The sequence below is a fragment of the Choloepus didactylus genome, chromosome 2, assembly GCF_015220235.1.
Source record: "Choloepus didactylus isolate mChoDid1 chromosome 2, mChoDid1.pri, whole genome shotgun sequence".
NCBI classification, from domain to species: Eukaryota; Metazoa; Chordata; class Mammalia; order Pilosa; family Megalonychidae; genus Choloepus; species Choloepus didactylus.
Genome location: NC_051308.1, coordinates 225,993,241 through 226,016,219, shown reverse-complemented (window position 1 = coordinate 226,016,219; position 22,979 = coordinate 225,993,241). Strand labels below are relative to the sequence as shown.

Sequence of the window (22,979 nt, the reverse complement as noted above, 5' to 3'; positions counted from 1 at the left end):
CACACACAGAAATGAACTCATGAAAGATGTAAGCAAGGAATCACTTATTGAGCCCTAGCCATAAACCATCTGGGAAATAACAAGTTCCAGGATAGAAATACTAGAAGACTAAGGTACTGTTTCGAGTCCCTCTTCTCCCGACTGCCTCGCCGAGTCACTCACCACACAGCCCTGCAGCCTCCCCTCCTCTGAGCGGATGCTGGCTTGGGGGATGACAGTCATTTCCATGTAGCGGGAATTTGGACTCTAGAATGGCATCGTCTAAGCAAGCTCTCTGGCCACCTTATATGGAAGTCAGGCACATCCAGCCCCTTGGGGGTTCTGGCTCAACCACTTACTGATTTTGAACCATTCATTCATTCACTTGTTCATTCATTCAACCCTGTGCCTGATGCTGGTGCCAGAAGGAAAACCAGTCCCTTCCTTAGAGGAGTTCTGGGACGTAGCATCCATTACCCCAATGCTCCCTTCTCCCATAGCCTCGAGCACTGTTCTTGTGAGAACACATGCACTCTGGGCAGCCCTGTCATGCCACCGCTGTCCAGAAGGGCAACAAACAGGCTAAAAGAAGCTCAAAAGGTGACCTGGCATAAGAAGGCCAAGTGCGGAGATGGTTTGGAGAGGAAAGTTTTGTTCCGTTTTCTGGAAAGGACCTTTTGCACATACTTTCAAAGAGGCAGATACTCAAACCTTGACCACAAACTGGGACATTCACTGTCTCTGTGTCTTTGTGAATTAGCAAGTATATTTGGTTACAAGGAATAGATGCCCCCAGATTCCCCCAGGAGCTGGCTTAAATGCTGGCTCAAAACCAGGTGTCAGAGTGTCTCAGAGAAGCTGAGAATAGAGCTGTGGCTGGGCCTTGGGAATGGACCAGAACTGGAGCTTATCATTTCTCATCTTGGCTCCTCATGTGGCAGCCCCCTTCTTGTCTCATCTTTAGAATGGGCTTTCCCGTTCCTCAGAGTGGGAAATATGGCCATAGCAGGTTGGAAGATACCTGTTCCAGGTCCAGGCAGCCAGGAAGACTTCCAAATCCCAGGGAAAGGGACTTGGACCAACTCAGCCTGGGTCTGGTGCCCATCCCGGTACCAGTAAATGATGATTTGCAAGCATTTGCTGGGCAGTCACCAGGTGGCCCTGGGAGAACCCCTGGGAGCTGGGGAGACCCTCCTCCATAGAGATCTACTACAGTGAGTTTGGGTTTGCAAGGTCAGCCATGCTGAGGCTGTTCTGTCCTTCCATGGACCATAGCTGCAATCAGGTGAGCTGCCAGGGGGGGTGGGCACAGCTCTGGCCTCACTGAAGCAGGAGATATTGGTGCCCTGCCCACATCCCTGGCCCTCATCTTCCCCATGCACCCAGCTGGATGGCTTCCAACTGCAGCCTTCAACACATGGCTGATGGGATTGGTGCAGATTCCCCAGCTCCTACCCCCAGCAAAGGGGAACTATCTGGAGTGTTCTGTACTGAACCCCCAAATTCTCCAGTAGAATTGTGCTCGTTGTCTACAGCAGTGACCTGCTGGATTATATACCTTGACTGGCTCCCATCCCTTCCCTGTCTCACCTGCCCCCTCTCCTACCGGTATATCCTGAAATCACTGCCAAATGAACCACTTTATACCCCCAAATCCTTGTCTCAAGGTCTCTTTCTGGGGATCTAACCCAAGACTCTTGTGGTCTTAACAGTTAGTTTCCCAGGTGAGTGGTGAAGAGCCTTTGAAAAATAAGAACACACACTTTTCCATTCAATTATGCCTTTTTCTCTAAAAATAGAGCTGTTTATTAAAACAGTTTAGGGTAGGTACAAACAAGCATTAGGGCATTATTTAAATATGATATAAACCTAGAACAAAGTTAGAAATAAATACAAATACCTAAGAATGCTATAGTATCTTCCCAGCTACTCTAAAGAATTATATAGGTTGCTTTAACCTAAGGCTGTACACTTTTTTCACTTGGTATCCTTCAAGTGTGGTCCGACCCTCCCAGCTGCTACGCAGCTCCCAGCTGCTGCTCTGGTACCTGTGGAAGGGTTTTGTAAACAGTTAAGAGCTAAACACATGTAACAAATCATTGATCATCATGCTCTTTCCTAATGCTGCCCATGGTTTTTTGTTCTACTGAATGACAATAAAGGAGCTGGATTTTAGAATTACTAAAAATCTCAGTCCCTATCAGAAATTGAACTTTGAAAACAATTCTTAAGAAACAAAACAGGACTTAAAGAATAAGGTGGTTACTTCAGAGAAGACTAAGGCAATAGCAATGACAGCTCTTGGTTTGGTGACGTTACCTGCGTGAAGCATCCCGGCCGGGCAGGGTCTGGGCATTTCCCGGGGAGCGGGCCTGAGTCACAGTCTGCTCCAGCCTGTGGTTTCGGTTTGTCCTTCCTCCTCTGAGTTCAACAATGGGGATAAGCCTCACTGCGGGGGAAACCCCTGGTAGAACGGGTGAGCCCCAGCAGCAGTGAAGGCTTCCTGCCAGCTTAGTGCCATTTGGAAATCCTGGCCGCTATCTAGGCCCTTTGTTGGACGTGGCAACGATAAGTTGCCATTTGGGAGCCAACTGCACCTTAAACCTTGCTGGGTGACCTTGGGCAAGTACCTCTGCCACCCTGGGCCTTGGCTTCTTCATTACAACAGTGGTTCGCTAGCTTTTTCTTCATTTCCTAAATAAACCTCAAGTGGAAGGCCACTGTATGCAAAGCCGGGCACATGAGGCTGTGTAGGTTGAAGTTGAGGGGTGGGCCCCAGCCCTGTGGTTCCCCCCAGCTGAGACCTCTCCCTGAGGAACCCAAGGCCTTTTGGCAGCCTGGTTTGTGAACCTCTGGACTAGACAACTTCTTGGAACTTTTCCATATTTGTCTTTTAATACCATACCCTCATGATGTCTTCAAACAACACAGCCCTGTAGATAAAATAGGTACAAAGGTCTTCTTATGACAAATGGAGAAAAGGATGTCCTGGCAGGTTAAATAGCCGGGCTCAGGTCACAGAGCTAAGATTGTTCAGGCCCCTGGCCACAAAACAGACACAAGTCTTGGTCCTATGGGTGAAAACTCAGGTATGCTTGTCCATATTACAGATGGGTGTAGGTTAACAAAGCAGTTGTCTGAGAATGCCCATCACTACCCTCAGGTGAGGACAGTCAGCTGTTTCCAGAAGACAGTTTCTTAGAACTGGAAGGAAAAAGACTTCTCCTTTATGACCCCAAAAGTCAACCAGAGGGTTTAAAGTGCTACCCAAAACAGTGATTGCAGGCCCAGGTGTCCAATTCCCAACACATTGGACCCCCCCGGAAGGGGGACCACTGGGTTCGTTGCCTTGGGAAGCAGAGTTCCTGTTTTTGGGAAAAGGAAGAGGGACTACGATCCCCCTTGGCTGGGCTCTGGCTTCTGAGAGCTCAGTGTCCTGAAGGGGAAGTGGGGGGCAGGGAAAGTGGGAGGAAGTAGACTAGGAGGAGGTAGACCAGAGGTAAGACAGGCTGAAAGGTGACTGCTTCCAGCTGCCCTGAGTTTGGGTGTTGCAGGTGGGAGATGCCCAGGGAGGGGTCTTCTCAGCCTGGATGATGGAGAATCCTACCTGCCCCCATGCAAAGAGCACGAACCATAGGAAAGGCACCACGCTACACACACCTGAGATCTCCCTGAACCCTCACAGCAGCCCAGAGGGTATCACAGATGAGGAAACTGAGGTTCAGGGAGCAAAGGTCCCTCACCTATGATCATACAGCCAGTGATTGGCACTTTTGAACCTGGATCTATTAAAAAACTGTGCAATACCATGACCCCAAGGATGGGGTTTGAATGATGATCTCCCCTTTCCTTCCCCTCCATCGCCCTCATCTGGGCCCATGCTAGGGGACTCGTGACTTGGGAGACCTGACGTGGGGGAAGCGGGAGCTTGGCGGGGGTTGGCGGAAGGTCCGAGGCTCTGCTACACCAGAAGCGCCTCCAGTGGGAACGCCTCTCCCCAACAAATTCCAGCCGGCTCTTCAGTGGCGTCAGCCCCTGATGTCTCCTGCGACCTGACCTCACCTGTTGCACATTGTCCGGAGATGCTTTCTTCACCTGGTCTGTGACCTCAGGGATAACAGGTCGTGGGATCTGACACTTAACCAACCCTCGACCTCAGCCCATCCTTGTCTCCAGCTCCTGGGAGCTCAGCCCTCAGAGGCTGGGTCATAGGAGGGGGCGGCTTCTCACCACTCCCCCCAGCTGCCACGCAGCTTCTAGGTTGGGATCCTGGAAGTGCTGTGAGAACCCTTGGGCCGCAGGGATGTCCACAGGCTCTCGAGTCTTGGTGACGTCTTGAGTCCTTGGGGGAGCCAGCAGCCGGGCAGCAGGGCCAGACTCGCTGGGAAGCGTGAGGTGGGGCTCACCTTGCCATGTAGTGCCCGAGCAGCCCATCCCTGCCCCCAGAGCCCTGGGGACTCTCAGTTCCCCAGCTGCCAGCTCCGCTGTCCTCAGTTTCTGATTCCCCTCCATCCTCTTCTTCCTCCTCCTCCTCCTCCTCCTCCTTGGGCCTGCTGTCCCAGCAGAAGGTCAATGTCTGGAGAGAAACCGGGGACTCCCCGGGGACCAGATTCGGCCCTGCTAACGAGGAGCCCCAGGTGGCCCATGGGGAGAGGCCGTCTTTCGAGGGTTCTTCCAGGAAACCTGAGTCCTTGGGGAATTCGGGTAGTGGGCGAGGATCCCAATGCCTGTCCCCATCCATCCCCTTGCCTGCCCCCTTTTTGGCCAAATAGCCAGGGGTCTCAGCCGCGTCCCAGGGGAAGGAGTCCACGGTGCTGGCCTGGCTTCCGTCTGAAGAATCCCAAGCAGGGGAGTCTTCCTCCTGGACCAGAGGAATGCAGGGCCCCCTTGAGTCTGGACCATCGGCCTCAGAGCGCCCCGGGATCTGGCGCTCTTGCCCCAGGGAGGGGGGTAGTCTGATGTAAGGCTGGAAGCTGTCGCTGTTATCTGTGTCTTCCTCCTCGTCCTCTGTGCTGTCCTTCTCCGACTCAGCCTGCACGGTGGCTGCAGCCCTGACTCCAGGGGTCAGCCTGACCCTTCTGGTGAGTTCCTTTTTGGGACAGAGGAACAGGTCGTCTGGGGATTCTGGGCCAATGGGCTGAAAGGCGGCCACGGGGGTTCTACGTCCAGAAAAGTCCTGATTAAGGGAGGGAAGAAAAGAGCAGAGAATTCAGGCTTTCTTCAAACATGCCTTTTAAAATTGGGTTTCCCCTAGAAATAGACCCTGAGACAAAGACTCAAGTGCAGGTAGTTTCTTTGGGAGCTGATCCCAGGAAGCAAAGGAGGTATTATCAAACAAGTTACCACTAGGGCAGCTGGAGATGAATCCTGCTGGGAAACTGAGGAAGCCCCTGTAGCAGAGCTGCACCCCCTGGGGAGAGGGAGAAGAGCATTTAGCCACCAGCTGTGGGATATAAGGGGTGGTGGTGATGCTAATTCCTGGCCCCATGCAGCCTACTACGCATGGGGGCAGAACAGATTCTGGCCCCAGGGGAAGCCCCCAGGATGCAGGTGGCTGGAAAGTTGAGCCTGTGTGTGCAAAAATGGGAAGATTAAGAGGTTGTGCTTTCCACAGAGGTTTGTGCAGTTAGTGGGATTTCCCGTAGGTCATGGGGCCAGGAACCGTTAAAACATCCCTTGTACAGCGACACCCAGAACCCAGCTTCAGAGCCCCAACCCCGTCTGACTGCCCACCGAGCCTCCCCACTTCCTCCTACCCCAGCTGGTCCCCAGATTCTAAGGAAGTGGGCCAGCAGACAGGTGGGGAGTTCCAGGGTTGGAGGGCAAGATTGATCCTTGGTCAACTTGTGAACTACACGTTGGGTCCCTTCTAAGACTTCCCCTTTCGGAGTCACCCTCCCCCCACCTCTTCTAGGCATCTCTCCAGAGTCCCTACGGCTAAGGGCTCTCTTTCTGACTCCTGACAAGTCTTTAGAGACATTTCACTAAAACACATTTAAAGCACTTCTCCCTCCCAGGAGTAGTTGCTATTTTAATTACATCCCAAAGGAATGACTAGCTAATGGTGGAAATTTAGACGGGCAAATAGAAGTGGGCCATCTTGATATTCTACCTTAATTACTTGTAAGTCTAGCCCCATTCCCTTATTCTTCAACACTCCCCCCCTCAGATTTACTGTACCAGAGCCCTTGGCATCTTGGCCCGCTGAAACCAGGGGTTCCCCATGAAGCTTTTCCAGATTACAGCCCCTGTGGTAATCACCACCAGCAGCGGCAGCAGAAGTGGTGGCAGCACCAGGAATGGCCATGTGGCTCCTAAACAAGAAAGAATAATGGTGTGGTGGAGCTGGGATTTTAACCCAGGTGAGTCTGTCCCTAGACTCATGCTCCTTAACCACCGTACTACGGCGATCCTGAGACCTGGAGAAAGTCCCCCCTTCTGCATCGCTTTGCACCCACCTGGGGCCTCCAGGAAGATGCAGGTGGGCTCAGAGAACTTGCTGTATTTGGGGGCAGTCAAGGTATAGACAGTCCTGGCGCTGAGGCAGTGGTGGCCGCTGGTGACTGGCTGGAGGGGGATCTGGACTGGCTGGCCGTGGGGGGTCGCTGGAAATAGGGTCTGTTTGGAGAGAGAGGCAGAGGTTAGGGAGGTCTGCTGTGGGACTGCCTCTGTGCAGCCAGGCCAGGGTGGGGTTGTGGGCAGGGCATGACTGTGGTGCCTGAACCTTCTTTCCTTTTCCTGCATAAGGTCCAAGCACTGGGGGAGCACTGCCCAACACCACCTAGTTTCTTTTTGAGCTGAGTCTCCAGGTAGGGGTGGCTGGGGTTCAAATCAGTTCTGTGGCTCAGGGCCACTCCCAAGCACACCCCCTCCATGGCCTGCTGGCCCCCCGTTCCTCCCTCTTGATCCCTCAATTCAGGGGAGGTCCCTCAGGCTTCCTATCCCAGGGCCTTCCAATCTCCTGGGGGCTCGTTCAACTGTTATAGGCAAAAAGAGACCCTAGGGCTGTGCTGCCCCAATACAACAGCCACTGGCCACATGGGGCCACTAAGCACTTGAAATGTGGCTGGTCCACACTGAGAGATGCCATCGGTATAAAACGCACACCGAATTTCAAAGACTCAGTGGAAATTAGAAAAAAAAAAAAAAAAAAAAAGAACGTAAAACAGCTCAGTAATTTCTATATTAATTGCACGTTGTAACATTTTAGATCTATAAGATTAAATAAAACCTATTATTAAAATTAAATTCACCTGTTTCTTTTCTACTTTATTTAATGTGGTTCCTAGAAAAATTAAAATTATTTGGCTTGCGTTATATTTCTCCTGGACAGTGCTGGTCTAGAATATTCATGAGGTTCCTGAAGGAAGGCAGGGGCCACCATGGAATCAGATCTGAATCCCTGGATGCAGAGTGTTCAGGAGAGCAGGAATGTGAATGTTGGTTCAGAGGAAAAAAGAATGAACAAGAACAGGGGTCAGTAAACTATAGCTCATGGGCCAAACTTGGCCTGCCACCTGTTTTAGCAAACAGTGTTTTATGCCCATTTGTTTACTTAGGGCCTGCAGCTCCTTTTGGGCTACAAAGGTGGAGTTGAGCAGCTGTGACAGACTGTGGCCCATAAAGCTGAAACTATTTACTGTGTGGCCCCTGAACCAGACTACAGCCTGTGCAGGATGCAGGAGACACTGGGTAAATGTATGCTGAATAAATATTGAATGGCTAATGTGCCATCTAGCATTTTTCAAAGGCTTTATTTTTTTTTTTTACAACAGTTCTCCCTTGGGAAGGTGTAAACCTGTTTACTCATGCTTAAATTTGGGCAAATTGAGGCTCAGAAGGATCAAAGCACTTGCCTAACAACCCAGAGCTAGGAAAAACTGGGTTCAACAAGAGAGAGATTTCATAAAAAGCAATGGCCCATATACCTCTCTCTCTAAACCAACTGCCCTCCCTCATACATGGGACATGACTCCCAGGGATGTAACTCTCCCTGGCAATGTGGGACAGGACTCCCAGGGATGAGCCTGGCCCTAGCATTGTGGGATCGAGAAAGCCTTTTGGACCAAAAGAGGGAAGAGAAATGAAACAAAATAAAGTTTCTGTGGCTGAGAAATCTCAAAGTCTCAAGAGGTCATTCTGGAGGTTATTATGCATTATATAGCTATCCCTTTTTAGTTTTTAGTCTATTGGAATAGCTAGAAGGAAATACCTGAAACTGTTGAACTGTAATCTAGTAGCCTTTATTCTTGAAGATGATCATATAACTATATAGCTTACACGGTGTGACTGTGTAATTGTGAAAACCTTGTGACTGACACTCCTTTATCCAGTGTATAGACAGACGAGTGAAAAAAACAAAGACAAAAATAAATAAATAAATATAGTGGGGGAAAGAGGGTATGGGATGTTTTGGGTGTCTTTTTTTTTATTCTTAATTATATATTCTTAATTATATTTTTTTTGGAGTAATGAAATTGTTCAAAATTTGATAGCGGTGATGAATGTACAACTACCATAAACCACTGATTGTACACTTTGGATGATTTCTGGTATGTGAATGTATCTCAATAAAATTGCATTAAAAAAAAAGCAATGGCCCATATAGCCATGCAATAGACCTGATGCAATCCTTTACTACTATGCTGTAGAAAAACATCTAGAGATGTCTGTAATATAGTGCTAACTGTGGAAAGCAGGCTATAAAGCAGTTTAATGGTGGTGACTCCATAAATCGGGGGTCATCAAACAATGAACTACAGGTCAAATCTGGTCTGCCACTGTTTTTGTAAATAAAGTTTCATTAGCACACAGCCGTGTTGATTCATTTACCTATTGTCTATGGCTGTTTTCAGGCCACAACAGCAGAGCTGAGTGATTATGATGGAGACCATGTGGCCTGCAAAGCCAAAACAATACACTAACTGGCACTGTACAGAAAAAGTTTGCCAAACCCTGCCATAAATAAACACACACTCACATGCACGTGCGGCCACAGGACACAAATCTGAAACGGGATACACACCAAAGAATTATTAGTGGTTGTCTCTGGGTGCTTTTGATTATCTGTATTTCCTGATTTTTCTGTAATGAATCTGGTGGCTTAGCAAATAGGCCTCCTGTAGCCCATCCTACTTTCACAGATTTTATTCAAAAACAAAAATAAAAGGTTTTATCACTAAAAAACAAATGCGGTAGAAAATGGCTGTGCTGTTGCCCCTGTGATGTGCTCTCTGGTGGAGCAGGCAGGGGTGGCCGCAGGCCCATCACACTGTGGTCACTGTCTGGGCCTGGGGACTCCCTCGGGTGGGTCCTGGTTTCTTTTGTTCCTATGAGACAGTTGCAGACACTGGCCACTGAGATGTGACCGAGGCCAGCTCGGCTGCCCTGGGGGCAGGAGGTGACTGCCCAGACTGGGCGTGTGCTGGGGAAGGCTTCCTGGAGAAGGTACATTGGGGGTTCAACCAGGGTGGGAAGGGGCTTCCTACCTTATTCCCAGTCCCCTCCTTCCAGAAATCCACCTCATACTTCAGATCCAGCAGGGGCAAGCACGGGGGCAGCTGGTACGTGGCATTGACGCTCAGGACGTTCTCCATCCGCGTGAGGACCAGGAGGGGTGGGGCCGGCTCCACTGGTGGACACAGAGAGGACGCATCAGTTCCCTCTGGGGCTGCACTGCGTCCATTCCCCTGCCTCCACGCAGGCCTGCTCCTCGCCCAGCCCTTAGCTGACAGCTAAGGGGGAAATGCAATCTGCAAACCACCAAAACCCAAGCCAGTAACCAGGGCCACAGCCGGGAGTAGGAAAAGTGGAGAGGGAGCCTCGAGGCAGGGAGGCTTGGGCTTTGCTGCAGGAGAATCCAGAGAGCTTCAGGGAGGAGGCAGCAAGTTTGTTTGTTTGTTTTTTTAAATTTAACTTCTTCCCTGTGTCTTTCGCTCTAGTCTTCTAATCCCTTATTCCAAACTATTCAACTATTGCAATGGTTCATCCATCATTCTAGCCAGACAGGCTTCCCAACTGCCTTCCCAACCATCCTTCCTTTCTTCCAATAATCCTTTCCTTGTTTCCTTTCTCTCCAACTAACACTCCTTACTATCCATCCTTTCTGTCTATTCATTTATACTTCCTGCCTTCCTTTGAGCTAGCCAGTCTGCTTTTCTCATTCTTTCTCCCCATCCACCCATTCTTTTCATTTTTAGATAAGAATCTTTCCTTCTTGTTTTCCCTTCCTCTTTTCCTTCCTTCCCTTCCTCCTCCCTCCCTTCTTCCCTTTCTCCTTTTCCTTCCTTCCCTTCCTGGATGGTGGGCCTTCCTTCTGTATCAACCCATGGGTCTACCCATCGGCCTTTTGCTCCTATTCCCCACCTCCCCACCTCTCCATCCACATCTGCCTCCTTCCTGACCTCCACCTGGCCTCCCTCCTTCCCATTCATCCCTCACTTCCTCCTCCTCTCTTCTGTCCTCTTTACACTTCCCTTCTTCTTACCCAGCCATCCCTTTTCTCCTTTTATCCTCCCATCCAGCCAGATTCTTTCCTTGTGAACCATCTTTCTTTCCTGCATCATTCATTCAATCCTTCCCTCTCCTTCCTTTAAGTCCTATTTTGCCCTCAAATGTTTTCAGAAGCCAGAGCAGCAAGCGGAGCTCTGAGCTCCACGAGGGTACTGTCTCGGTGTTTATCCCCTCTTGTTACCGGCCTCCCCATTCTTAATGTGGCCCCGTGTCTTCCTGCCCAGTGTCTAAACTCACATCTATCTCAACCACTTTCTCGCTGTGTCACCTGGCACATTCTGGAGTTTCTGGGAGTCTTCTTTTATTTTTAAAGGGATAATGAAAATAAATCTCAAAGGTTTGTTGTGAGGATTAGAAATAAAATAAACTGGGGGAAAAAAGTGTGTCTCTTCACCCACTGTTAGACTGCTAATTTCTGCCTGCAGGAGTCATGTGGGATTTTTTTCTTTCTACTTTATTTTCTTTCTCCATCAAAATTTCTAGAGTGTACAGAAACAACTTTTGCAACCAGGACAAAAAGAAATTTGTTTATTAAAGAGAGAGCATCAACATTAAAAAAAATAGGAATAAGTATATAACATGCCTTGCATAGTAAGTATATGACCAAGGTGATGCTCAATAAAAGATAACGGACATTCTTAGTAGGGGGCATAAGTTGAATTGCTAGGGTTGGCTGGCTAGAATCCCCTGACTCCCCGCCATGAAGTCAGGTTACTCTGGCAGGACCTGGGGCCCATGGCAGGCTGCCCTGGAGAGCTGCCCTCTGCTCTGGGGAAGTGGGAAGCAGGTGGCTAGGAACAGCAGTGCCACTGAGCAATGTTCCTGGACAGAGAGCCTACCTGCCCACTCTTCCACCGACAGACCTACCTTCAAAAAAGTAATCCAGGTACTCAGACTCCACCCAGGGGGACCTGGAGCTGGCAGAAGCTGCCTGCACACGCCCCTTGAACTTGTTGTACAGGTCCTGTTTCTTCAGGCACATCAGGGAACATGCCAGCTTCCTGGTCCCTGCACACCTCTTCACTATTCGCCAACGTTTGGAGAAGCTAAAGGGGGAGATGGGAGAGCCTGGGCCATGGACTCAGCCACTTGTGGGGAGGGGAAGGGATGTGAGGGAACATATGATCACTCGTGCCTCCATTCAGCCTAACCATCCACCCATCCATCCGTCCATCCATCCATCCGTCCATCCATCCATCCATCCATCCGTCCATCCATCCGTCTGTCCATCCACCCATCGATCCGTCCATCCATCCATCTGTCCATCCATCCATCCATCCATCCATCCATCCGTCCGTCCATCCATCCGTCTGTCCATCCACCCATCCATCTGTCCATCCATCCATCTGTCCATCTATCCATTCATCCGTCCATCCATTCATCTGTCCAGCCAGCCAACCAGCCATAGCCTGGTAAGGAACTTGGGCTCTGGAGCCTGACAGACGTAGGCGGGAATCCTCACTCTGCTTCTCACGAGCTCTGGCACCCCAGGCAGGTCACTGCCCCTAAGCTTCAGTCTCCTCATCTGTCAACAGGGGTAAGAACACCTTCATCACTGGGCTGTCACCGTGGCTGCTATTGCTAATACCTGCAACCATTTTGCTGTATGTTTATTTACGGAGCACCTGCTGTATGCCAGGGACTGTGCTGGGTGCTGGGGGATGGTCAGAGGGGAACACACAGTTCCATTACTGCATCCTCCTGAGAACAACGAGGCTCAAAGAAGGGGCCTACGGGCTGGGTACTATTCTCGGCACTGGGGAATCAGCAGTGCATCTGACAGAGGATGTCCTACCCCTGGGAACTTACACTCTGGTAGGTGAGGGACAAGGGACAATAATTACATCAATAAGATAAACCCAGGAGCTGGTGAGAGCAGTGAGGGAGATAAAATAGGGTAGCATGGGGGTGATTCTTTCAAAAGGCTGCTTTGCAAAGGCCCTCTAGGAGATGACATTGAAGCCAAGGCCTAAATGACGAGGAGAGAGCCAGGTGAAGGTCCAGGAGAAGGAAAAGCAAAAGCCAAAGTCTGGGAAGGGGATGAGCTTGACCTGTTCAGAAAAGAGTAAGAAAGCCAGTGTGGCCGAAGTCCATGGCTAGGGAGGTAAAGGTGTGGGTGGCCTGGAGAGGAGGGTGGAAAGGAAGGTGGGTCAGAGCAGGCAGGGCATCACAGGTCTTGGTTAAAAGTTTATTTTATTCCAAGTGTCATGGGAAGCCACTAGAAGGTTTTGAATAGGAGAGCTGAGGTGTGCCGGTTTGGATATACTACGTCCCCCATAAAAAGCCATGATCTTTAATCCAATCTTGTGGGATATTGGGATTAGGTTGTTTCCATGGAGATGTGACTCACCTACCTGTAGGTAATAATTTTGATTAGATTATTTCCATGGAGGTGTGTCCCCGCCTGTTCAGCATGGGTCTTGGTTAGTTTACTGGAGTACTTTAAAAAGAGCCACATAGGCCCAGACGCTGGCTGATGCTCAGAGATGCTTGGAGTTGCAGATGGAAGGATGTCTGGAGAGAAGCTAAGAGCACACAGACAGAAGGAGCTCACTGCTGCAGCTGACAGAGACATTTTGGAGATGGCTGTTGAAAGCAGACTTTTGCTGACACTTTGGAGATACTAGCCCAGAGTTTGCCCTGAGAAGATGACACAGAGACATTTTGGAGAATGCCATTTTGAAACGCCACCTGGGAGCAAGCAGACAACAGCCACATGCCTTCCAAGCTAAAAGTTTTCCTGGATGCCAATGGCTTTTCTCTGGTGAAGGTAGACTCATGTTTATGCCTTAGTTTGGACATTTTCAAGGCCTTCAGTCTGCAAATTTGTAACCAAATGAACCCCCTTATAAAAGCCACTTCATTTCTGGTATTTTGCATAACAGCAGCATTAGCAAACCAGAGCATGAGGTAACCTAATTTATGTTTTAAAAGCTCACTCTGGTAAACCAGCTAGAAAGCTATGGCAATGGTCCAGAAGAGAACAGTGGTAGAGTTGGTGAGAAGGCATTGGGTTTCGGAGATACTCTGGAGGTAAAGCTGATATCACTTGTTCATGGACTAGGTGTGAAATTTGAGGAAAAGGGCAATCAAGGATCACTCTTGGGTTTGAGGACTGAGCAATGGGTAAGTGTGGAAAGCTGGGGTGGGGTGGGCAAATAGAATGGATTTGGGGGAAGAATCAATACCTCTGTTTTGTTTCTTGGTAGAAAGAGACACACTATGTAAAAATTAACAAAAATGGAAACTGGAATAGTTATATTAATAAGAGACAAAATAGAGACTTTAAAGACCAAAGTAATACTAAAATACATATTTCCAACAAAGGACTGGTATCCAGAATAAAGAACTCTTACAATTCATCAAGAAGACAAACTATCCAAGAAAAAAATGTGCAAAATATTTGAACAATCACTTCGTGAAAGAAGATATATGAGTGGTCAATAAGCACATGAAAATATACTCAAAATCATTAGTCACTAGGAAAATGCAAATTAAAGCCACAAAGCAATCACATCCACTAGAAGGACTAAAATTAAAAAGACTGACAATACCAAGTGTTGGAGAGCATGGGGTACAACTGGAACCTCATACATTGCTGGTGGGAATGCTCAATGGTACAGCCACAGTTTCTGATAAAGTTATACTTATTCAGTTACTGTATCTCCCAGCTCTCTACACATAGATCTTTATTGAAGAGAAATGAAAGCATATGTCCAAACAGAGATCTGTACACGAATGTTCACAGGAGTTTTGTTCATAATACACCAACCTGGAAACAACCCAAATATCCATCAATGAGGAAATGGATAAATAATCTGAAGTATATCCATAATGTGGAATACCAATCCACATTAAAAGTAATGAACTGCTGATAAACACAACAAGGTGGATTAAGTTCAGAAGCAATATGCTAAGTAAAAGGAGCCACATAAAAAAGTACATACTATACAAACTCATTTATATGAAATTTGAGAACATGCAGAACTAATTGATAGTGACAGAAAGTTGATCTGGTGTTTTCTAGAGTTGGGGGTGTGGGGTTGCCTGCAAAGTGACAAGAAGGAACTTTTTGGAGTGAAGGAAATGTTTTATATCTTAACTATGGTGTTGGTTACTTGGGTGCATACCCATGTCAAAACCCATTAAACTATAAAATAATTTTACCAAATGTAAATTATAACTCAATGTTGATTTTAGAAGAAAAAATGGAAATAAGTCAACAAGGTTATGATAAGAGAGGTGAATTCTCAATTATAAACATTTCAGCTCAAAAGGGAAAAGGAGCTAAGGATTTCTAAATGAAGGTAACCAAGATAAAGAATATAACTTAGATGTTTAATCTCAAATCAAGAAAGTCAAGCACACAGAGCTCTTAGCAAAAAAAAAAAAAAAAAAAACCAAGAGTGAAATATATTCCATTTAATGAACAGGAAAAAAAGAAAAAGAGATTGAAAGAATTTGAGAGAAAAAGACAAATATGGAAGACAGACAAGAAGATCCAACATGTGGATTATAGGAGTCCCTGAAGAAGAAAATCAAAGCAAGGACACTGAACAAATACTGAAAACCATAATTCAGGAAAACTTCCCTGAATTAAGAAAAGACTTCAAACTACATAACAAGAGAGTGCACTGAGTACTTCAAATTATCAACCCAGACATATTCTAGTAAAATTACTGGACTTTAAAGAAAAAGGAAAAATCCTGTGGGTAAAAAGAACAAGTGACTTATAAGAGGAAGAAAATTACATTACCACCAGACTTCTTGATAGCAGAGCTTTATTCCAGAAGAAAATGCAGTGACTTATGTAAGATATGCAAAGAAAGAAAATGTGAGCTCAGGGTTTTATGTTTATCAAAACTCACTTTCAAGTATAAAGCATATAGAGAAAATATATTATTATATATTAAAATGTCCTCTTCAACATGTTGACGAGGGAGGGACTCCTGCTGTGGAGTTACGGAGATGGCCAGACACATGCCACCCAATTCTGGACAGCTGAGATTGACCGTGGCTTATCAGTAACATACACTCACAGCCTGGGCCAGGATGACACTGTCTGCCATGCAGAGCCACATGGCGGTTGCACTCGAGAGCAGAATGAGCCAGCAGGAGCTGTGGGAGGCATGCTTTTAGAAAGAAGAGGGTAGGTGATCCTGGTTCCAACAGGAAGATGTGACTGGTTTGTTTGAATAATTCTGCAGCTGGCAGGGAAGTGAACCCAATAGGTTGAGGACTGGGAGAAGTGCAGCTGATCTGGCTGAGAGGGGAACTAGCTGGGTGGGCAGCCTTTCCTGTTGGGTCGGGCGCATACATGGCAAGAGCAGGGAAACTCACGGTTAGGCGTTAGAGGCCCTGGGAGGCTCAAAGATGATAGGGCAGCACGTGAAACTTGAGGCCTTATGACACGTTATGCAAGACTTCAAGGAATGCTGTTCCCATGTGGCCTTGCTGAGAAATGTTCGAGAACAAGCTTCAGACAACCAAGGCAATCAGAGAGACATTGACAAGGACTGGTGGTGAGCATTAAATGGAGTTACTTGTTATAATAGCTTCCTATTGCTGCTGTAAATTAACAAAATTTACTGGCTTAAAACAACACAAATTTCTTCTTAGTTCTGGAGGTCTGAAGTCCAAAATGAGTCATACGGAGCTAAAATCAGGGTATTGGCAGGGCTGCTTCTTTCTCAAGGTTCTAGGGGAGGATATGTTGTTTCCTTGCCCTTCTCAGCTCTGACTGGCTGTCTCATTCCCTGGCTCATGACTCCATTTTGCATCACCTTTTCTCCCTCTGCTTCTGTTGTTGCACACACTCTCTAATTCTACTGCTTCCCTCTTATGAGGATCCACATGATTACACTGGATCCACCCAGACAATCAATCCAGGGTAATCTCCCCATCTCAAGATCCTTAACAATCACATTATGCCGAGGCCGTTTTGCAATATAAGGTAACAGGTTCACAGGTGCTGGTGATTGGAGCATGGATATCTTTTGGGACACATCAATCAGCCTCTCAGACTTGTAGAATTAAAACTAAATGAGGGTTAATTAAAAAGGGAAGAATCTAGTATTGTTATGGATTGAATCATGTTCCTCGCAAAGACACATTTAAGTCCTAACCCCCAGTCTTGGGGATGTGAACCCACTTGTAAATAAGATCTTTGAAGATCCCAAACTGAATTGGGCAGGACTCAATCCAAGATAAACAGCTCAAGATGGAACAGTGAGAACATTAGCTTTGGGGTCAGAGAGACCTGGGTGCTGCTCCAGGTTCCATCACCAGCTTCCTGGGGCAAGTGACAGCACCTTCTGAGTTGTCTCTCCACTTCTACAATGGGGACAATACGGTGCCTGCCAGGTGACACTGGGAGGAGGGTGTGAAATACTCACGTAAGGTCCTCAGGCCTGGGATGGCGTGGGTCCTCCCCTTCCTCCTTCCCCCTCCCCACAAATTCGAGATGAATCCTCCTATCTGCTTTCATCATCTTGCTCTCCTACTAAAGAACTTACAGTGGTTCCCAGCTACATGCAAGAATGGTGAATCTGCTTCCCTTTTCTATTTTCAGACTCCTCTTGATCAGCAGTGGCTGCCTGGGATGCCAAGTTGTAATGGTTTGAAGATCATATTCTTAAAGCTAATCCATTCCTGGGGCTGTAGACCTATTGTGGGTGGGACCTTTTGACTAGGTTATTTCAACTGAGGTTTGCTCCAGGTGGGTCTTAATCCTCTTACTGTAGTCCTTTATAAGAGGATAAGAGCGAGAGAAGATACAGAAAAAAAGCCCCAGAAAAGCTGAGACAGAAAAGCCAGAGAAACTGAGAGAGAAGAATATGAACAGAAGCTCAGAAAGCAAGCCACAGATGGAGCATCCAGAAGCTGAGAGCAATGAAACCCGGGAGAGAAGGACCAGCAGATGCTGCCATGTAACATCCTACTCGACAGAGGATCCCAAGATCTTGGGTAACCAGTCTTGGGGGAGAAAGCATTGTCTGTTGATGCCTTGATGTAGACATTTTCATGGCCTCAGAAATGTAAACTTATAAGTTAATAAATCCCCATTGTAAAAGCCAACCCATTTCTGGTGTATTGCCTTTTCTCAGCTTTAACAAACTGAAACATGATTTGAGAAGGATCCCAGGGCTCTGCCAGGCTTGATGGAGAAAAGTGCAGGGTCATTTAACAGTGCCTGCCACAGGCTCTGCAGGGTACCGTAACAGCCCCTTGCCATATATTTGCCTCTACTAATTGGCTGGAACAACTTATCCAGTAATCGAGCATTCCATCGTCTAACCCTCACAGACCTATGCCAACTTTTTTCAAAGATGCACCTCCATCTTTGGCACTGTTCTTTCAACATCATTCCCACCTCCAGACCTTTCCCTGAGCCTAGAATGCCCCTCCATGTACCTGCCACGTGCCACCTCCTATGGGACACAGAACCACTGAATGCTGACCACGTTCAACGCAGCCACCCCAGAGAAGTCACAGCTCACCTTCTCCCCTCCCACCAGCCCCGACGCTCCCCTCTACCTTTGATAGGATACAAAATACGTCACATTCTGGGGGTTGCCAGGCCCTGGGAGCCATGTCAGATACACGCTGAAGTTCTGGTAGAGCACTGTCACGTTCTGGGGAGGGGCCAGGTGGGGGCTGCCTGTGGGGTAGAAAGAGGTTGTGAAGCCGGGAACTGGCCTTGACGTTGCCATTTAGAGCTGAACAGCCGCACATCAGGTATTGACGAATGTGAGGAAGCAGGAGTAACTGGAGTGGCTGAAGTGGAGGGGAGTGGTGTGGACTGGGAACCCAGGTGTGCTGGGGGGTACTACCCAAGAGACCTCTCCCAGTGGTCGCACAGATGCGCTTAATTCGCCAAGCAACGAGTTGTGACAACATGTGCAAAATGCCACCTACCAGCCTACCAGGGACGTTCCTTAGACACTCAGTGCTCAGGGTCTTTACTGGGGGGTGGTGGTCACACAGGCCCCCTCTGCCTGGCATAATTACAGGCTACCAGAAGGAAAGTGGGCATTTAGCATAATCACGCTGTTTGCACAAGCTGTTTAGGCACAGTGAGCCACTCTTATCAGGCTGCTGGGACCCTTCCCCAAATCCAAGTTCCCAGAGGCCAGCCAAGGGCCAACCTTACAAGCAAGCCTTTCAAAGGACAGCAGTCTCAGGACTGCTACAGTAACTCTTTTCTGCAAACCAGAGGTCAAGATTTCAGTCACAGCCACCAAGTGGCTGTACCGAGCTTGGCAGCCCCTTCCCTTCCCTGAGCCTCAGTGTCCCAGCTGTACCAGGTGAGACCTGCATGGACCCAAGGGTTCCAGTGGACCACCACGGAACAGGAGGGGACAGCCCTGAGGGTCTCACAGATGGATGGACACTCCATGAGGGCAGGAGGTCTGTCTTCTTGGCCAAGTCTTCAGAGCTTGCAATGGTGCTCAGCACACAGTACATGTTCAGTAAGTACTGGGGGAGTGAATGGATACTAGGATAACTTGGATTATTTCAAAGGCCTCCTAACTGATCTCCCTGCTTCCAACCTTGCCCCCCTTGATCCACCCTCCACTTAGCAGCCTAAGTTAAAATGAAAGTCAAATCATGTCAGTCTTCTGCTTAAAATTCTCCGGTGGCTTCCATCTCACTCACACTAAGATCCAAAGCCCTTACAGTCACAAAGACCCTATCCAGTATGACCCATTAGTCCCCCCCTAGCTCCCTCCTATCCTGCAGCACTGGCCTTTTTGCTGTTCTCAGTGCACACTAGACATGCTCCCACCTCAAGGCCTCTGCAGGTGCTGCCCCCCTACCTGGACTGCTCGCCCCCTGGAGAGCCACCTGGCTAATTCCTTTGCTTCTTTCACGTCTCTGCTCAGATGTCGCTGTCTCAGTGATCCCTTCTCTACCCACCTTTACCTGGCCCCCACTACCCTCCCTGGCACCCCACCTCCCTTATCCTCTTGACTTCTCTCTCCAGCACTCATCCTCTGATGCCCCACATAGTTCTCGCTTATCTGCTAATTGTCCTCCTCCCTGCGCTAGAACGTAAGTTCTAGAAGGCAAGATCTTTGGTGTGTTCACTGCTGAGTCCCCAGTGTCTAGAACAGCACTGAGCACATGGTAGGCAGTCAGTAAATATCTGTTGCTAAGAGGGAAAAAGGGAGGGAGTCAGGCAAGGCCCTGGTCTTGGCCTGGAGTCACAGATTCCTGGGTGAGAGGAACTTGCAGGTTGTCCACTCCAGGCCTCCAACTGAGCCGGAGTGCCCCGGATCCAACCTCAGTCGGTGCCTGCTCTGCAATGTGTGTTGAACAAGTGAGGCTCCTCTTTGCCAGCCTCCTCCTCCAAGCTCACTCACTCCTGCCTGGTCTACCCCGCACACAACTCTAGAATCCCCCTTCTCTCCACCCCCATTGCCATGGTCTGGGGCAGGCCACCAGCACCTCGCATCGATAATAGCCTCCCGAGTCTTCCTGTTTCCTTGGGACCCACTGTCCCCTCCTTCTCACTCTAACCCTCACCTTCTGCAATATGCCTTTCTCATTTCACCCCTCCTCCTGCCTTCAGCATAAAGTCCACGCTCCTTATCGGGGCATGTGAGGCCCTGCCCAGCTTGGCCTGGTCGGGTCATCTGGCGGACCTCTCCTGACAGCTCCTCAAAAGGCTCCCTAGGCCAATCTTCCTTCTTGCTCTTCCCAAACCACTGCATTCTCTTGGGCGTCTTTGAGCCCAGGTGTCTTCAACTGCCTGGTGTTCACTACTTAATCTTTCAAAGACTTGATTCAAATGTCACTTCCTCCTTGGAGTCTTACCTGACTTCTCTAAGAGGTGGTAGCAGTAATAGTGACAATGGCAGCTAACGTGTTTGGCTTCCTAACTACAGGCCAGGCACTGTGCTAAGCACTTTACCTGCCTTTTCTCTTCTGATCCTCCTCATACCCCAGGAGTGGTACTAATTACAATCACTGTATTACAGAAGTGGAAACTGAGGCCCTCTGAGCTATTAAGTTGTAGACTCAGAATTCAAATCCAGGCCTAGCCAGCTCCGGAATCTGAGTTCTTGACCGCACTTCGTCCTCTGGGTCTCCTGGGGTCTGTTCAACTTCATCCCTCCAATAGCACCTATTGACCAGGCCCTTTGTGGGATACTGGGGTTTCCAAGAGGGATGCAACTCAATTCCTGCCCTCGAGGAGTTCACGGTCCCATGGGGAATTCAGGGCCCTGAAGTGTTACCTGGGCCATGATGGAAATCCACACAGGTTACAGAACGGCATCAGGGGGAGAGGCCAGCACTACTGTCCAGCTTGGGCTGTCCACCCCTGCCCTTTGGGACCCAAACGTAGGAGCCTGCTTCTACCTTGACCTGTGGCTGGAACTGAATCACCTGGATGCTAATGCTGTCATCACTCCTGGCTAGCAGGTGCCCGGCAAGAGGCCAAAGTTGGTGTGCAAGCTATTTGTGAGGTATCTTGTGGGTAGGACAGGCCCAGAGTTTGAGTTTGGCTACCACGGAGAAACAGTGGCTAGAGTAGCTACCCTCCATTGAGCCTTCAAAGGGTGCCAGGCACCAGTATGGCACATTATAGGCAAAACATCATCCATCCACAGGACAAACCACCTATGGGGTAGGTGTCATCCCCATTCCACAGATGGGGTGAGGCTCAAAGACAGAAGTTAAATAATTTGCCTGAGTCTACACAGCCAGTCTGTGTGGGAGCCAAGATTTGAACCTGGACCTAGCTGCACTTGACCCTTTACCATTATACCAGTTTATGTTGTGCATGTGAAATATCTCTTGCTCTAGGATACTTACAACCAGGTCTGGATAGGATAGGTCTGAGTTTGACAGGGAAAGAGGGGACCAGAGCCCCAACACTCCTACTCCCACCCATAAGTTCACTGCCCCCCACCCCCCACCTCAGCAGCCTGGAAAAACACTCCCTGAGAACTTACAGGAATATCACAATGCCTGAAACCTTCAGAGATAAAAAGGAAGCAGTGGGTGAAGGAATCCCACGGCTGTAGTGGCTGGAGAAGCTGGCGCAGGGCTGAGCTGCCCCAGGTCGGTGGACAGCCCTGCTCCAACTGCCGCCCCGGGGGGCACAGGCTGGCCATCCCACTTCAGCCTCAGTCTTCTCTGTACTGTGCATCTCACCTCAGCCCTCTCTCTTGGGCAATTCCTTTAATTGCTCTGAGCCTCAGTTTCCCCATCTGAAGAGGGAGTAAATAAAATCCATCTTGAAGCTTAAATTGGATATGATGCCCAGCTCATGGAAGTTGCTCAATAAACATTGGCTCTTATTATTAGGTTAGGTCCAAAAGCCCTTACAGATCTTAGGTTGTGAATCCAAGACTGGGAGGCTATCCTGGGGCAATTTCAGGACCTTCTCCTCCCAGGACTGGTTGGAATGGTGGAAGGTGAGGCCTATTTTCCACCAGGGGCGGTTCAGAAGAAAAGGAGGCTTGTTAGGGTCACAAGGGAGGGCGCAGGCCAAGCCCGAGCTCCATCCCCCCCAGGCCCGCTAGCAGCTCCAGACAGCGCCAGCCCGAGGGAGGGGAAGGGACGGCGGGGGAGTGCAGGCTTCCCCACCAGTGCCGGAGCGAGCGGTCTTAATGCTGGGAAAAGGGCTTCAGGAAACCTTAAGCACTTTCTAAACGGCCATTGTTGCTTTTTTACAGTTCACCTAAAGCAAGGAGGAAACAGGTTTCGGTTCGTCCCGGAAAGGAATTTCAAAGAATCGGGAGTGTTCAGCCCCGGGGAGAAGAAAACTGGCGGTGGGGAGGGAGATCGGATTCGCACCCCCGCGGCCCCGCGCCTTTACCTGGACAGCACTGCAGCAGGCACAGGAGCAGGGGCACCCACTGCCGGGCCTCGGCCATGTCTCACCTTCCGCGGCCCGTCCAGCCCGGGCCCAGGTCACGCCCGCGGCCTCCGCGCCCACGGTCCCGGCAGCCAATGGAGGCCGAGGCATGGGCCGCCCCTCGCGGGCGGGGACTCCTCGTGGCGGTCCCGGGGCGCCCCCGCCGCCGGGGGAGGAGGGAGGGTGGGAACATCAGGCGGGCACATTGCTCCCGGCCTCCGCCCCCCTTGCACGTCCCTGCTCAAAAACCGCCCGCAGCTCCCATTGCTTCCCTTATTGTTTTGTTTTGCCCAATTCCCGGAAACTTGGGTAAGTCCGTGTATTTGTGTGTGAGTGGGGGAGGCTAAGGGAGAGGCAGGACTTCTTAATATCCCAACGTAGCAGACGTCTTAGCAGGACTTAAGGACAGTTCAAAGCCGTTTTAACACAGTCTCGGATCCCATTGGCCCTATCCGAGCGTGTTCCATGTGAAAAAATTGCTGAGCCAAGCACTTTTCACCCTTATCTGCTTTGCACACCTCATGCCAGAGTTTGACAGTCTTGTTCCTGGGATAGCTGGTGGCCCTGATGTCACCAGTCACCTGGATAGTAACTGCTTCAAATAATGGAACACACCGCA

General features: G+C 49.1%; 1 protein-coding gene across 3 annotated transcripts; it reads right to left on the bottom strand.

Moving 5' to 3' along the window:
• Window positions 1–1,764: 1,764 nt before the first annotated feature.
• IFNLR1 (interferon lambda receptor 1) lies at window positions 1,765–22,637 on the bottom strand. 3 transcript variants are annotated; one of them, XM_037828178.1, is made up of 7 exons: window positions 22,322–22,637; window positions 18,028–18,151; window positions 11,359–11,537; window positions 9,468–9,610; window positions 6,438–6,597; window positions 6,160–6,293; window positions 1,765–5,155 (listed from the first exon to the last, which is right to left on the bottom strand). In XM_037828178.1, exons 1-7 carry the CDS (start codon window positions 22,377–22,379, stop codon window positions 4,382–4,384), a joined length of 1,572 nt encoding a protein of 523 aa, XP_037684106.1. In that variant the 5' UTR covers window positions 22,380–22,637; the 3' UTR covers window positions 1,765–4,381. The 3 variants fall into 3 exon arrangements, with proteins under 3 accessions (XP_037684106.1, XP_037684107.1, XP_037684109.1); XM_037828179.1 differs by lacking the exons at window positions 18,028–18,151; window positions 22,322–22,637 and adding an exon at window positions 11,954–12,809; XM_037828181.1 differs by lacking the exons at window positions 11,359–11,537; window positions 18,028–18,151.
• Window positions 22,638–22,979: the final 342 nt, after the last annotated feature.